This window comes from Chelonoidis abingdonii, chromosome 23 (genome assembly GCF_003597395.2).
Source record: "Chelonoidis abingdonii isolate Lonesome George chromosome 23, CheloAbing_2.0, whole genome shotgun sequence".
Lineage (NCBI taxonomy): Eukaryota > Metazoa > Chordata > Testudines > Testudinidae > Chelonoidis > Chelonoidis abingdonii.
Window position 1 is genome coordinate 21,316,971 of NC_133791.1, and position 13,521 is coordinate 21,330,491.

Below are 13,521 nucleotides of genomic sequence, written 5' to 3' on the forward strand. Positions count from 1 at the left end.
GCAGCAGGAGCTGGGGTTCACCTGTGTGGCTGCAGTGGGTCTGTCAGTCGCCATGGCTCTTTGGGATAAACGTACTCTAAGGGCGTCAGGCGTTTGCCCAGCCCTGGGTTCACACACGCTCTGATTCCATCCTGATCAGGCCTGGGTGCCCCAGAGCTGGGCAGTCGTGAAACCTAATGCAGCTGAGCTCTCTCACAGACTCGTCTGAAGGCGCTGCCCCCGCACTGCTCCTCACAGCCCTTTGCATGCCCCACCCGGCCCACAGCACCCCACTGCTCTCTGCAAAACTCTGCTTCCAGGGTGCTAACAGAGTGGGGGCTGGGGCACCCCCAGCTGGCCACGGGTCAGAGCTACAGTGGTGTTTGTGGAGTGTATGGGCCTCACTAAGGGCAGGAGGGGAGCAGTGTGCACAGGGACCCCCTGCGCTGGGGCCCAGATGAAGCCCCCCCCATGCTGCCAGGCTCATGGAGCAGCTGGGACATACCGAGGGGACTCTGCAGAGGGGCACTGCGCAGCCCTGTGTTACCAGTGGGGGGATGCTGAAAGTCTGGGCTAGTGTCCCACAGCACTGGGGCACAGACCTCCCCGGCTTATGCCTCCATGCCCAGGCCAGCCAGACCCTCACTGGCCTGCGGAGGTAAAGCAGCCCTCCCTCTGGCAAGGCAGAGCCATTCCAGGCCTGGCTCTTTCCTCCGCACCCTGGGCATCAGCCCAGCGCCATGGCTGCTGTTCAAGGCCCTGCTCGGTGGCTGTGTACAGATGGGGGTGTGGGGGGGGGTATATACACCTGCCACTGGAGATCGGCCAGCCTGTCAGAGTGCTGCAGGGGCTGGCAGTGCACAGTTGGGGGCACAGCCTTCTAGGCCAGGGTCAGGGCCAGGGTTAGACCTTCTGCCTTGGACCAGGGTCTCACTGCTAGTTTGCCAAGTCTCCCAATCCCTCCTTCCCCCAGGACTCCTCCCTATCCTGGGCTCTTCAGGTGACAGGCAACCTTCACCCTAGATACCATCTACGTGCCACCCTTCCTCCTCCGGGGCTGGGTCAGATTCCCAGGGATGGCCTTGAGGAGGCTCTCAGGGTAAGACTGGCCAATGTGGGGAACGGGGAACAGCTGGCCAGGAGAGGTGGGGGCTGGAGAGTCTAGCTGCCACGGGTGATTGGCCCGTCAGTGGGGAGTGGCTGGGCTCTAACACACCATGGCATCGTTCCTGGCAGCTGAGTGTCGAGGTTCCTTCAAGGCCTGCCAGGTGCCCTGGGCTGCAGGACATGTCCCAGGGTCCAAGGGCTGGGCATGGACGAAGTGTTTGGCACCGCATGTCCCATCAGGAAAGTGCAGAGCAATCCGAGCTCTGGGCGGGGACTGGGGACACGACGGGCAGGGCCACCAGGAATCTCTTCCAAGGTCTCGATTGCTTGCGGGAGAGGCTTTGGGTGCGGGCAGATGGCCTGAAGCCTCCTCAGCCATGTAGTGGGACCTTCCCAGTGTGCCAGCGCCGGCTTTCAGGCAGCTGGCCGCATTGTGGGAAGGGAAGGAGGGAGCTGGCCTGGCCATCTTAGGCCACAGGCTTCGGCTGCTGGCTTCAGCAATGGGCCAGTCGTCTTCAGCTATGACAGAGGTCGGGGCCCTCCGCAAGCCCTTCAGCTTGTGCTTCTTGTGTGGGTGCTGCAGGCGAAGGAGAGTGGGACAAGGGTGCTGGGCACAGGCCATAAGAATCCCTGTCTTCTCCAGGCTGGGGGAGAACAGAGACGGGGGTAACCATGGGTACGGAGGCGGAAGGGACGACAGGCCAGAGGGTGGGACATGGGGAAACACAATCTGTGCCCCAAGATCTGGGGATACTACAGCCCAAAAGGAGAAGGGACCCCACAAATGATCCATCTGCCAGCTAACCTTGGGGTGACTTCCTGCCCTGGTGCTGGCAGATCCCAGAGCTCTGAGGTTTCTGCACATGTGGAGACAGCTCTGCGTCCTGGGCAGAGCACGGGCCATGTGCCAGCTAGGCCCTTGGCGTGGGCTGGGAAATCAGGATTCCGGGCTGTGAGTGGGGGATTTCTCGCCCTCCAGCCACCCTGTGCCAGCTGTCGACTGGGACTAACAGATGCAATGGGGATCCCCTTGGGGGGCCTGGAAACCCCTTGCCGAGGAGCACTGAGGAAGCAATACAGGCAATCCACAGAACGTGCTGCCCTCCACTGCCTCCTTCATGGACGGGGCAAGAATGGGGCAGCCCAGGAGCTTTGCCCACCCCGGACACAGAGGGCAGCTCAGAGCTGGCTCAGCAGCTCTTGGGCCGGCTGTTGACATGGCACAAGGCAGCTGCCCAAAGGCCCAGGGCCCGGCTCAAGTGCCACCCCCAGCACATAGCAGAGCCCAAATCCCAGGGGGGTGGGGGGGTACTTGTACTCCCAGCAGGAGAGGGAGACCTACCCCCCCATAACCATCCTGCCCCAGGTTCCTGCAAAGCCCTGCCCTCCCCGCAAACTGTCCCTCTCCAGACACCGGCAAAGCCCTTCCCCCCATAACCATCCCACCCCCAGGCACCGGAAAAGCCCTGCCCCACCGCCCACAACCATCCCACCCCTAGGCACTGGCAAAGCCCTGCCCCCTCCATGATATCCCACCCCCAGGCACCGGCAAAGCCCTGCCCTCCCCCTCCATAACCATCCCTCCCCAGGCTCTGGCAAAGCCCTGCCCTCCACCTCCCCAACCATCCCATCCCCAGGCATTGGAAAGCCCTGGCCATCCACCCCCCATAACCATCCTGCCCCAGGCTCCGGCAAAGCCCTGCCCTCCATAACCATCGCTCCCCAGGCACCGGCAAAGCCCTGACATCCCCCCATAACCATCCCACCCCCAGGCACTGGCAAAGCCCTGCCCTCTCCCCCATAACCATCCTGCCCCAGGCTCTGGGAAAGCCCTGCTCTCCACCTCCCCAACCATCCCTCCCCAGGCTCCGGCAAAGTCCTGCCCCCCATAACCATCCCACCTCCAGGCATTGGCAAAGTCCTGCTCCCCCCCCCCATGACTATCCCACCCTCAGGTACTGGCAAAGCCCTGCCCACCACCCCATAACCATCCTGCCCCAGGCTCCGGCAAAGCTCTGCCCTCCCCCCCATAACCATCCCGCCCCAGGCTCCAGCAAATTAGGCAGGACTGAGGGTGCTGACCTTCGGGGGATGCACGTCCACGGAGACTAGGTGAGGGACTAGCAGCTCTGCATGGACAGACACACAGACCGGGACATTAACCACAATACTGGGGTCACAAACCAACCCACAGAGAGCCACCACTTCGGGCTTCATCCAGCCCTGGGGCAGACGTGCCCTGGGTGCACTTTCAGCCCAGCCACGGAAGGGTTTACTAGTTCTGTGTCTGGCATGCTGGCTAGGCCAGAGCATGTGGCTGTTCCTGGCCCAGGGATTGCTGCCCCTTGCCCTGCAAGCAGGGACCAAGACACTTGGTGCCTTTGGCTAAAGTGGCCCAGCCCTGAGTGCGGGAGCAGACGGAGACTCACAGGCAAATCTGGGATAAGGATGAGTTAGAAGCATTTGACCCACAGGCCACGGGCTGCACGTTGACCCCAGGGAATCTGGACAAAAGCTGTCTCCTTGAGGGCAAAGCATTGTCCACTGGTGCTGAGCCTACGACAGCTGCATGCAGCTCCGTGAGGATCTCTGGAGCCCCAGACCACGGACACGCTCGGGCTCCCAGACCTGCCGCAGGCAGGATGGTGGAGTGCCCAGAGCTGGGTCTGTTGTGGTTCCTTTACAGTCAGTGGTGCTAGCCACCCCTGGGAGGCGGGGGGGATGGGAGCATGCAGTCCCTGCTGAGCGCTTTGGAGAATCCCACTTCATACAAAAGGTTCCCGCCCCCGCGCACCCCCTTCTGCTGCTGTTGACCAATGCCCCAAAGCAGGGGTAATGGAAGGCTCAGAGCGTCCTGCACAGGGAGCATAGCAAGGGCCAGAATGCTGCAGCTAGACGGGCAAAGCCGCCCAGAATTGGGGGGCACGGGGGCATGGTGCCACGTTCACAGGCCTGAGAGAAATGGTTAGAAATTGGCCCTCTATGCGCCAGGCTTTCAGGTTGGGGAGGGGAATGGACACTGCTTTTCTTCTGCAAAGCTGTGCTGGTGTCAAGGTGCTGAGTAGTGGGGGCTCCTCAGGGTAGCACTGGAGTCCCTCTAACCTCCCACCCTCGCGGGCAGCCCCATGCTGCATGTAAACGCCCACTGGCCTCTCCCCGGGGCCCTGGCCCTTAGCCCCAGCACACTCACCAGGTAGGGCGTGTGCCGCTCAGACCTCTCCAGCTGGATTTTGATCTCCGGACAGGCAGGGTCTCCAGGTTTCCTGGGCTCTGGCTGGGGAGACTGGGAGGGGCCTGGAAGGCAGAGTCAGATGAGGATGCGAGACGCAAGTTCCCAGCACGGCCGGAAGAACTAAATGCCTGATGCTTAGTAGCCAGAGACCTGGTGCACAGGCAAGTGGTGGAGCCATGTTCATAATGGACGACACAGGGGACTGATTCCCATTCGGCCCAGGCCAGAGCTTGGGCAGGAGTGGGGGAGAGGATGGGGGCTCTGCGTGCTCCTCTTCTAATGGAGCCACGCAGAGGCCTGCATGGCACCTGGTGTAAATTACTGCTCCCTTGGGGCTGGTCTAACTTATGCCCTGCTTCCCAGAGCCCTCTGGGGAGCAGAGAACAGCTGCAGGGCAACGTCCCTGAGCACAGCCTGATACGCTCCGGTGTGCCTCCCGCCCTGCCCTGGCTGGGAGCAGGGCAGGCACAGAGGCCTCGTGCCCGTGTTTCACTAGCAGTGGAAGCCCCCTGCACATGCAGGCTTCACTGGTGCCGTTTCTGCTTGACGCTTCCCGAGAGGCACAAAGGAACCTGGCTACACTGAAGCCAAAGCCAGCGTGCTTCGCATTACCAGCTAGCTGTGCTTGCGCCCTGCTGTGCTGTCTAGAGCAGCATGAGCAGAGACGGCAGTTTCAGCCGTGCCGTGGCCTGAACTCAGGGCTCTGCCTTTCCGCCAACACCCCACCAGCAGCATCTCCCTTCTGTGGCATTTCTAGTGCCCCCTGAGCAGGCTGCCCAGCTGGCAGCAGGAAGATTTCCAGCCAGCTGGAAAGTTTGAACCCTTGCAGTTCGTTTCCTGATGCTACAGGCCCCTGAGGCCCCACCCCTCAGCTCTCCACCAGCATGGAAAGCAGTGCGGCCGAGTGGACGAGACCTGGGCTCTATTCCCAGCTCTGCCAGGGGCCTGCTGTGTGAACTTGGGTGCCTCAGTTCCCCCATCTGTAAAATGGAGACTCAGATCCCTCTGCTAATGGCATCTGAGTGCCCAAGAGCTAGTGATTATCACCTGCCCCTTTGGCGCAACCAGCTCCAGATGCCAGACTATCTTGCCCATCCCCAGAGCCATTCGCTGGCAAGGTAGGTGCACAGCTGTCAGGTGGACACACAGGCAAACGCAGGGGTCGCTGTGCCATGGTATGGTGCTTGGCAGTGTGAACTGGGAGATGGGGGGGGCACTTGGCTCCTCTTCCCACCATGGCTGGGGTCCGGGGCAGTGTGATCGCAGCCCCCTGCTGGAAGGTCTGTGGCAGAGGCCAGGCTCCTGCCCCATAGATGCATCAGGAGCATCTCAGAGAGGCAGTGCCAGGGGAGGGCGGAGGGGACAGGTGGTATGGGGGCTTGGGGCCGGCGGTGGCTGGGGCCGCACTGGGCGGGGTCCTGGTTGGGTACCTGGAGAGCTCCCCCCACTGGCAGTGCTGAGGCTGTCATCCAGCCATGTGCTGTAGATGAAGGAGTCTCGCTTGTGGGGCGTCCCCGAGGCCTGGCTCTCCTGCAGGACACACAGGAGAGGGATGGGGGCAGTGAGGCAGACACTCCCCGGCTGATGAGCTCTGGAAATGGGCTCTTCCTGGGAGACTCAGAGCCTCCTCCCAGCTGAGGATGCTGGGTCCCCCCCAGCAGCCGAGCCCCCCCTGGCTCAACTGACAGGAACCTCCCGCTCAGGCTGCGATCCCCCCTCAGTGCCCTGTGATCAGCAGGGACCTGCCCTGTGCAGTAAGGGCCCCTCCAGCCCGAGGATGGGAGGGCAGGGAAAGGGGCGAGTGTGCCAAGCTCCATCCTCACTTACCACGCCCGTGTCATCGTCAGCACCCTCGTTCTCCTCCACCACGCTGCCGAAGCTGCTGGCGCTGGATGACGAGCAGGAGAAATCCTGCAGTACCTCGGGCCTCTGCAATGCCGGCTCCCCCCTGCAAACATGGGGCAGTCAGACCCAGTACCCCCCTAAAGCCCCTCCCGGGACACTGAGCAGTCAGACACAGCAGCCCACTGTATCCATGCCCAAGACACAGGGCAGTGAGACCCAGCACCCCACTGTATCCCCCCAAGACACAGGGCAGGGAGACCCTGTTCCCCCCGAGACACTAGCTAATGAGACCCAGCACCCCCTGTGACGTTACTGGCATGAACTGTGACTGTATAGATCGTTGTTGCAACCAAGGTCCTATAGTTGCACCAAATCTGGTATAAAGGAGGTCAAGTGAGGTGTCTGTGAAAAGGTTGCAATCTGGTGGTTATGATTACGCTGTCTGTATGTGTGTATCATTTTTGTATGGGAAGTTATGAATATGGGCTATGTACTAGTATCTCAATGTTTGATCCCAAGCAGCCTCAGCAAAGCATTTGTTCAGTTTCTTGAGGAAGGACTATGCTCAAATAAATTTGTGAGTCTCTAAGGTGCCACAAGTGCTCCTGTTCTCAGTAAGTGCCCAATCAAGAAACACTTAACTGACAATGCACTTTGGGAGACGACAATCCACATCTGAGTTTCCCTGGGAATTTTCAAACTAACTTGTAAATAATGGCGTAGGCCGGCACACTGAGTCATGCATGGACATGTGATTTGCCCATGTGACTCCAGACTCCATCTTGCTTCTGGGATTTTCCACAGTAAGAACGGAGGGGAGTCCTTCCACAGGCAGAGAATATAAAAGGCCCTGAAAACTGCTCCATTTTGTCTTCAATCCTGCTTCTTGGCTCTGGAGGAACCTTGCTACAAACTGAAACTCTGAACAAAGGACTGATGACCCATCCCAGCGGGGGATGTGCTCCAGAGACTTGATTTGAACCTGCAGTTTATTCCATCACTGCTACAAGCCTGAACTAAGAACTTGGCCATGTACTGGAATGAGAATTGATTCCATTTTTACAATTCTAGCTCTCATTTCTCTATCTTTTTCCTTTATGAATAAACTTATAGATTTAGATTCTAAAGGATTGGCCAACAGGCGTGTATTTGTGGGTAAAGATCTGATGTGTATGTTGAGCCTGGGGTCTGGGGCTTGATCTTTGGGATCGAGAGAACGCTTTTCTTTTTAGCTGGGGTGTCTGCTTTCATAAACCTAGTCATGCCCCAGGACGTGTGGGACGGTGTGAATACTGGGAGATGGAGTTCTAAGGGAGATTGTTGTGGTGACTTGTGGTTGGCCCAGTGGGGTGAGACCGAGTCCCTCTGTCTGCTGGTTCGCGTGATTGCTTAGAGTGGAGGAAGCCCCAGCCTTGGGCTGTGAACTGAGACCCTACCTCTAAGTAAATCGATACTCTCAGTAGTGTCCCCAAAGCGCCGTCTTGCGTTACACTACCCTACATCCCTCCCCGAGACACAGAGGCAGGACCTGCAGCGCATCCCCATAACCTGCCCATCAAGACACCTGGGCCCTGCCACCCCCGGAACTGGGCAGGTGAGACAGCACCCCCTCAGATGTGCCTCCCTGTAACATACAGGGGCATGAGAGCCCAGCACCACCCCAAGACACCGCCCTGCACCCTCCTGAGACCACTGGCGCAGTAAAGCCCCAACATCCCCACCTCTTGCCCCCTCCTGAGGACACTGGCCAGTGAAACCACTGGCCAGGTGAGGTCCTCCGTGCACCTGCCACCACCAGAGACCTGGCTCGTGAGACCAGCACCTCCTCCTGTGTGCGCGCCCTGGAGACCAGGCAGTGGAGACCCGAATATCGCCCCTTTTACCTACCGAGAACTGGGGCCAGTGGAGACCTAGCAACTCCCTTACACAACCGTCCCCCAAGATTCCAGTGGCGAGTGAGACCCAATATCCTCGCTTTTTTCCCCCCAGACACTGGCCATTGTGGGATGGAGACAAAGGCACCCCTACACACCTCCCCCAGACACTAAGGCGTAGTGAGACCCAGCACTCCCCTCCCTCCCATTGCCCCATAAGACACAAGGCAGTGGACCTGCACCTCTCCCTGTACACTGCCCAAGACACAGCACCCCCAGCCTAACACCTCCGCCAAAAGACTAGGGCAGTAGAGTAGCCCATAGATATCCTCCTTTTACCCCCCGGAGACACTGGCCAGTAAGCCGCGCAACGCCCCATTCCCGCGACACTGGCCATGAATAATCGGCCACGAGCGCGTGGACCACTGCCCTGAACCCGTTGGACTAGCTCCGTCCCCAATAGACACTGGGCGAGTCGAGCACCTCCTCTGTGCCCCCTGAGACTCAGGTGCATGGTGAGAGCCAATATCCCCCTTTTAACCCCTTTTACCGTCCCGAGACACTGGCCAGTGAGACCTAGGTCAACTCCCCTACACACCTCCCCCGAGATCAGGCAGTGCAGGACCCAATATCCTCCTTTTATCCCGAAGACACTGGCCAGTGAGACCGAGCACCCCCCTACACACCTCCCCCCAAGACACAGGGCAGTAGACCCAGCACTCGCCCTCCCCCGTGCCCCATAGACACAGGGCAGTGGGAGAGCACTGCACCCTCCCTGTACCCTGCCTGGACACAGCAATCCCTCTGGTTCCCCCTGCCCAAGACAACAGGGCAGTAGCAGACCCAACACCCATCATGGTACGCCCCCAAGACCACAGGGCTAGGTGAGACCCACCACCCTCTCCCTGTACCCCCGCACCTCGCGAGAGCAGAGCAGCCCTCTGTACGCACATGCGATGCGTGACCCCCAATATTATGACAGGGGCAGTTGAGACCCGGGCACCTGTTCCAATCCCACCCCGGGCGAGACGAGCAGGGCAGTGGGGAGTAGCTCAGCACTCCTAATTTGGACAAAGTGGGGGATTCCTCAAGGGAATCATTTCTGGAAGGCAAAGGGGCACTTAGAGAGAGGAGATGTGAAAATCAGGAACAGGTCCGAGCATGGATTCACGCCAAAGGGCAAGTCATTGCCGGACTAACCTAACTGCCTTCTATGAGGAGATAATCGTGGCTTGTGATAGGGGGAAAGCAGTGGAATGTGTTAGTGCCTTGACTTTAGGCAAAGCTTTGATGGTCTCCCACCAGTATCCTTGCCGCAGCAAGTTAAGATAGTATGGTGCTGGATGAATGGAACTGATAAAGTGATGAGAGAAGCTGGCTAGATTGTGCAGGGCTCAGCGGGGTAGTGATCACAACGGCTCCGTGTCTACTTGGCAGCCAGTAATCAAGCGTGTGCCCTGAGAAACATAAGGGTTGGTGCTGCGTGGGGCTGGTTTTGTTCATATCTTCATTTAATATCTGGAGGATGGACGCTGGACTGCACCCTCCGAGCAAAGTTGTGCAGATGCACTAAACTGGAGGAAATGGAGATACGCTGGGAGGGTAGGGCAATATTGAATACAGAAAGGACCTAGACAAATTGGACGGATTGGGCAAAAGAAACGCTGATGAGGTTCATATATGACAAGGACAAGTGCAAGTTCTGCACTTAAGAATCCTCATACAACTGCTCACGACTATTAGGGAAACGAGTGGCTATGCAAGCAAGATGTCTGCAGAAATAGGGCTAGGGGTTAACAGCTGGACAGGAAGCTGGATTATGTGAGTCACAGTGTTCCCTGTTGCCGAGAAAACGGCTAAAGACATTTTGGGCGTTGTATATTGCTGAGGCAGATTACAAGGGAATTGATCCATTCCCCTCTTAAGTCGTGCATGTGTGGAGTGGGCCTGTCATCTGGAGTAACTGGGTGGTCAGTTTTAGGGGCCCCATCGCTAACAAGAAGAATGTGGAAATGTGTGGGAGGGGGCAACAAAATGTTGAGGGGGCTGGAGCAACATGATTTTAATGAGAGGAGAGGTTGAGGAAGAACTGGGATTATTAATTGTCGTTTGGGCAGAAGAGAAAGTGATGGGGATTTGATACTGCTGCTTTCAACTAGCCTGACAAGGGGGTTAGCAAAGAGGAATGCATCAATAGACTCGAGTGTTATCAGATGACAGAACAAGGAAGTGATGGTCTGAAAGTTGGCAGTGGGGGAGGTTTAGGTATGGATTTAGGAAAAACTTTTTTCAACTAGGAGGGGTAGTGAAGGCACTGGAATGGGTTTCCTAGGGAGGTGACAGAATCTCCTTCCTTAGAGGTTTTTAAGGCCTGGCTTGACAAAGCCCTGGCTGGGATGATTTATTTGAGGATCGGTCCTGCTTTGAGCAGGGGTTGGACTAGATACCTCCTGAGGTCCCTTCCAACCCTGAGATTCTATTATTCTACGGTACTATTTTGCATGGATGCTGTGTGTGCCTCAGTTTCCCTGTGTATTGCACCAATGTCTAGGTGCTGGAATTAAGCATATGTGACTTTTGTAGGGGTTGCTCCATCTGCCTGCATGGGTGCTATGGCCACTTCTTCATAACCTGAGACCCAGGAGGGGAATGCGACCAGGTGACTCTTGGCGAGACAAAGACCTGAGGAGGAGGAGTGGGCAGGGTAGGGGCAGGCAGCTAGAAGCATCGGCTCAGGGGGAGGACCAGCACCCTGGCTCTGGGACCCCCTTCTTGCAAGATGGACTTGGCTGAAAGTCACTGATTTCTGTGCTAACAAGTTCTGCCCTACGTTGTGTTCCTGTTGACTAATATACCTTCTATTTTACCAGCTGGCTGAGAGCCATGTCTGACTGTGGAGTTGGGATGCAGGGCCCTCTGGCTTCCCCAAGAGCCCTGTCTGGGCCGACTTGCTGAGGGAAGTTCACGGTGAGGCAGAGGATGCTGAATGCTCCGACGTCAGACCAAGGAAGGTCAAAGCTGTGTAAGCTTCTTGCCCTGGAAACAGTCTGCTCAGAGAGAGGAGGCTCTCCCTGAGTCCTTACTGGCTTCATACTGGCACCGCCCTAGTGACTCCATGACAACTGGTGGCAGTGGTGGGATAAACCGCACCCTGTGGACAGCATCCTGCAGTAAGTGACTAGAGAAGAGTAAAATGAAGGGGGACTAGCAAGAGACAGGAGTGCTGGAGGCTCCAAGAGATGCGGTTCCAGGAGGCAGAGGCTCAACCCTGAGAGAGGTGGACCTCTGAGATGGGCTGTTGTTCCTCCCAGGGATAATGGGGAGCTGAGAGAGCAGAGGCCTGAGAGTCTGAGGGACAGGCAGAGCCGGTGTAACCACTAGGAGAACTAGGCGGCCGCCTAGGGCACCAAGATTTGGGGGGCCAAAAAGCGGTGCCTTCCAAAATTTTTTTACACGACTGTATTCATTTTTGGAAGTTTATAATAAGCGATGCTCCGAGGGGAGGAGGGGGGCAAGGTGGAAGTTTCACCTAGGGCGCAAAATATCCTTGCAGCGGCCCTGGGGACAGGCATGCTGAAGGCCCAGAGAGGTGTGGTTCCAGGAGGCGGAGGAGCCTACGGTTCAACCCAGAGAGAAAGTGGACCCCCGTGAAGTCTGTTGCACTGAAGGGGGCTCCTCCCAGGGACTGTGAGAGAGCTGAGACAGCACAGGCCTGTGAGTCTGTGACCACTTGGGAACAGCATGGAGATGGCCTATAACCATCTCCTTAAGAAGGACATTGTAGAGCTGTGCATTGGAAAGCTTAGTAAGGCACAGCTGATTGCTCAGTTGGAAGACGAGGATTGCTCTAAGGAGCCAGTTCGTAACCCAGCTGAGGCCACGAGAGAGGCTGGGAGCAGCCAGGCAGCCCCAGGGTTCACACTGGTTCCTGACCCAGCTGGGGCCGCAAGAGAGGCTGGGAGCAGCCCGGTGTCCTGGAGAGCCGTGTCCCTGACCAGCAGGGAGGTCTCCACCGGGTTCCCCGTTGGTGGATTTGAGATAGATGGAATTGGAGCTGAGATCGAAGGAGTCAGAGGACCATGAGAGAAAGGAAAGACTCCAGTGTCTAGCCTCCTTCCTGGATCTCAAGGCCATAGAGCTGTTTAGCCAGATGGGTGGGGTGGCAGATTGCCTCTCACTCCAGGCCCCAGCATATATGTCTGCGTGGAGTCTCCTGGGCTCAGGGCCCTCGGACCCCCAGTGGGAGCGGAAGGTGGTGGTCAATGGGGAGACCTGTCTGGGGTGGTGAGACCCTGGGACAGAGAGAACTGTTGTCAGGCCCTGGATAGTGTAGCCTCACCAGATGCTGCAGGGCTGTGTGACCTGGGTGAAGGTCCCTGGGGTGAAGCCCCTCGCCCCGCCTATGGCTCGGATTCCTGTGCAGACCCAGGAGGGGCCGAGCTGGCTGGTCGTTGAGGTTCTCTAATGTATCGGCTGTGAGGTCCTGTTGGGGGGTGACTGTGTCTCTTTGGGACAGGATCCAGGCCCTGCACCTGTAATGGCCGAGGATTTGAATTTGAATCCAGAACCTATTGGCTAGGATGGAAATGGTCAGTGAAAATATAAATGACCTGGCTGGCAGCGGGGAGGAGCTGCAGGGCTCAGGATACCTGCCTGTCTGTAACAGAGCCCTGGGGCTGAGTGGGAGGGAGAGATGCTCCCTGGCTGATGCTGTGAGCTAAGCAGCGGGCTCCCTGCCTGCCCTCATTGGGACAGCAGGGGCAGAGCTGAGTCCAGGGGGATCAGAGACCCCAGCTGAGTGTGGGGAACCACAGCCAGCGGGGGACAGCTGCCAACCAGGGCTGCCTTGTCCAGAGATGCAAATGGCCTGGGGGTAAAACAGCCTTGGGACACATGACAGGCAGGTATCCTGAGCCCTGGACTTGGTGAGGGATGAATGGGAGGGGAAGGCCTCCCCTGAAGGAGAATCAGTGGTGGAGCATGTACTGACTTTCCGGGAAAAGCTTGCTGAGCTCAGCTCATGGGTCTGGCCAGGGAGAACCTAGCCAGGCCTGAAGGGAGGCAGAAGGTCTGGTACGACCACTCAGCCTATAGCACCAGGAACCAGCTGAGGGGTCTTGTCCCGGTGAGGAAGAATAAGCTGCAAGCTGCCTGGGATGGGCCCTTCAAGGTCATCAAGCAGGTGAATGAGAAGAACAATGTGGTGGAACTGCCCAATCGGGCTCACAGCCACCAGGGGACAAGGTCAACATGATGGAGCCGAACTGTGACAGGGAGAGGCTGGTACTGGGCGTGTGTGACCATGGGGAGAAGGGGGAAGATCCCCTGGTGGGTCTCTTCCCCGAGACAGGAGCCGGCCCCTTGCTGGAATCAGTTCCCCTCTCTGACTAGCTAACCCCTGCCCAGCAGGCAGAGATCAGAGAGATGCTGCATTCATACCCACAACTGTTTTCCAACCAGCCTGGGCTCACTAACCGAGCTGTC

The 13,521-nt window shown here is 57.9% G+C and overlaps 1 protein-coding gene across 3 annotated transcripts in view; it reads right to left on the reverse strand.

The window, feature by feature from the left end:
- Positions 1-1,514: 1,514 nt before the first annotated feature.
- The window catches only part of RAP1GAP (RAP1 GTPase activating protein), a 162,630-nt gene continuing 150,623 nt past the window's right edge, over positions 1,515-13,521 (reverse strand). For 2 of the 3 annotated variants that reach the window (XM_075060307.1, XM_032783940.2), the window contains 4 exons: positions 6,146-6,266; positions 5,749-5,848; positions 4,277-4,380; positions 1,515-1,730 (listed from right to left, as the gene is read on the reverse strand). In XM_075060307.1, the coding sequence (XP_074916408.1) occupies positions 1,602-1,730; positions 4,277-4,380; positions 5,749-5,848; positions 6,146-6,266 (454 nt within the window). In that variant the 3' untranslated portion in view covers positions 1,515-1,601. Of the gene's footprint in view, positions 1,731-3,168; positions 3,216-4,276; positions 4,381-5,748; positions 5,849-6,145; positions 6,267-13,521 lie in introns of all 3 variants that reach the window. The other variant, XM_032783938.2, reaches the window with a different exon arrangement.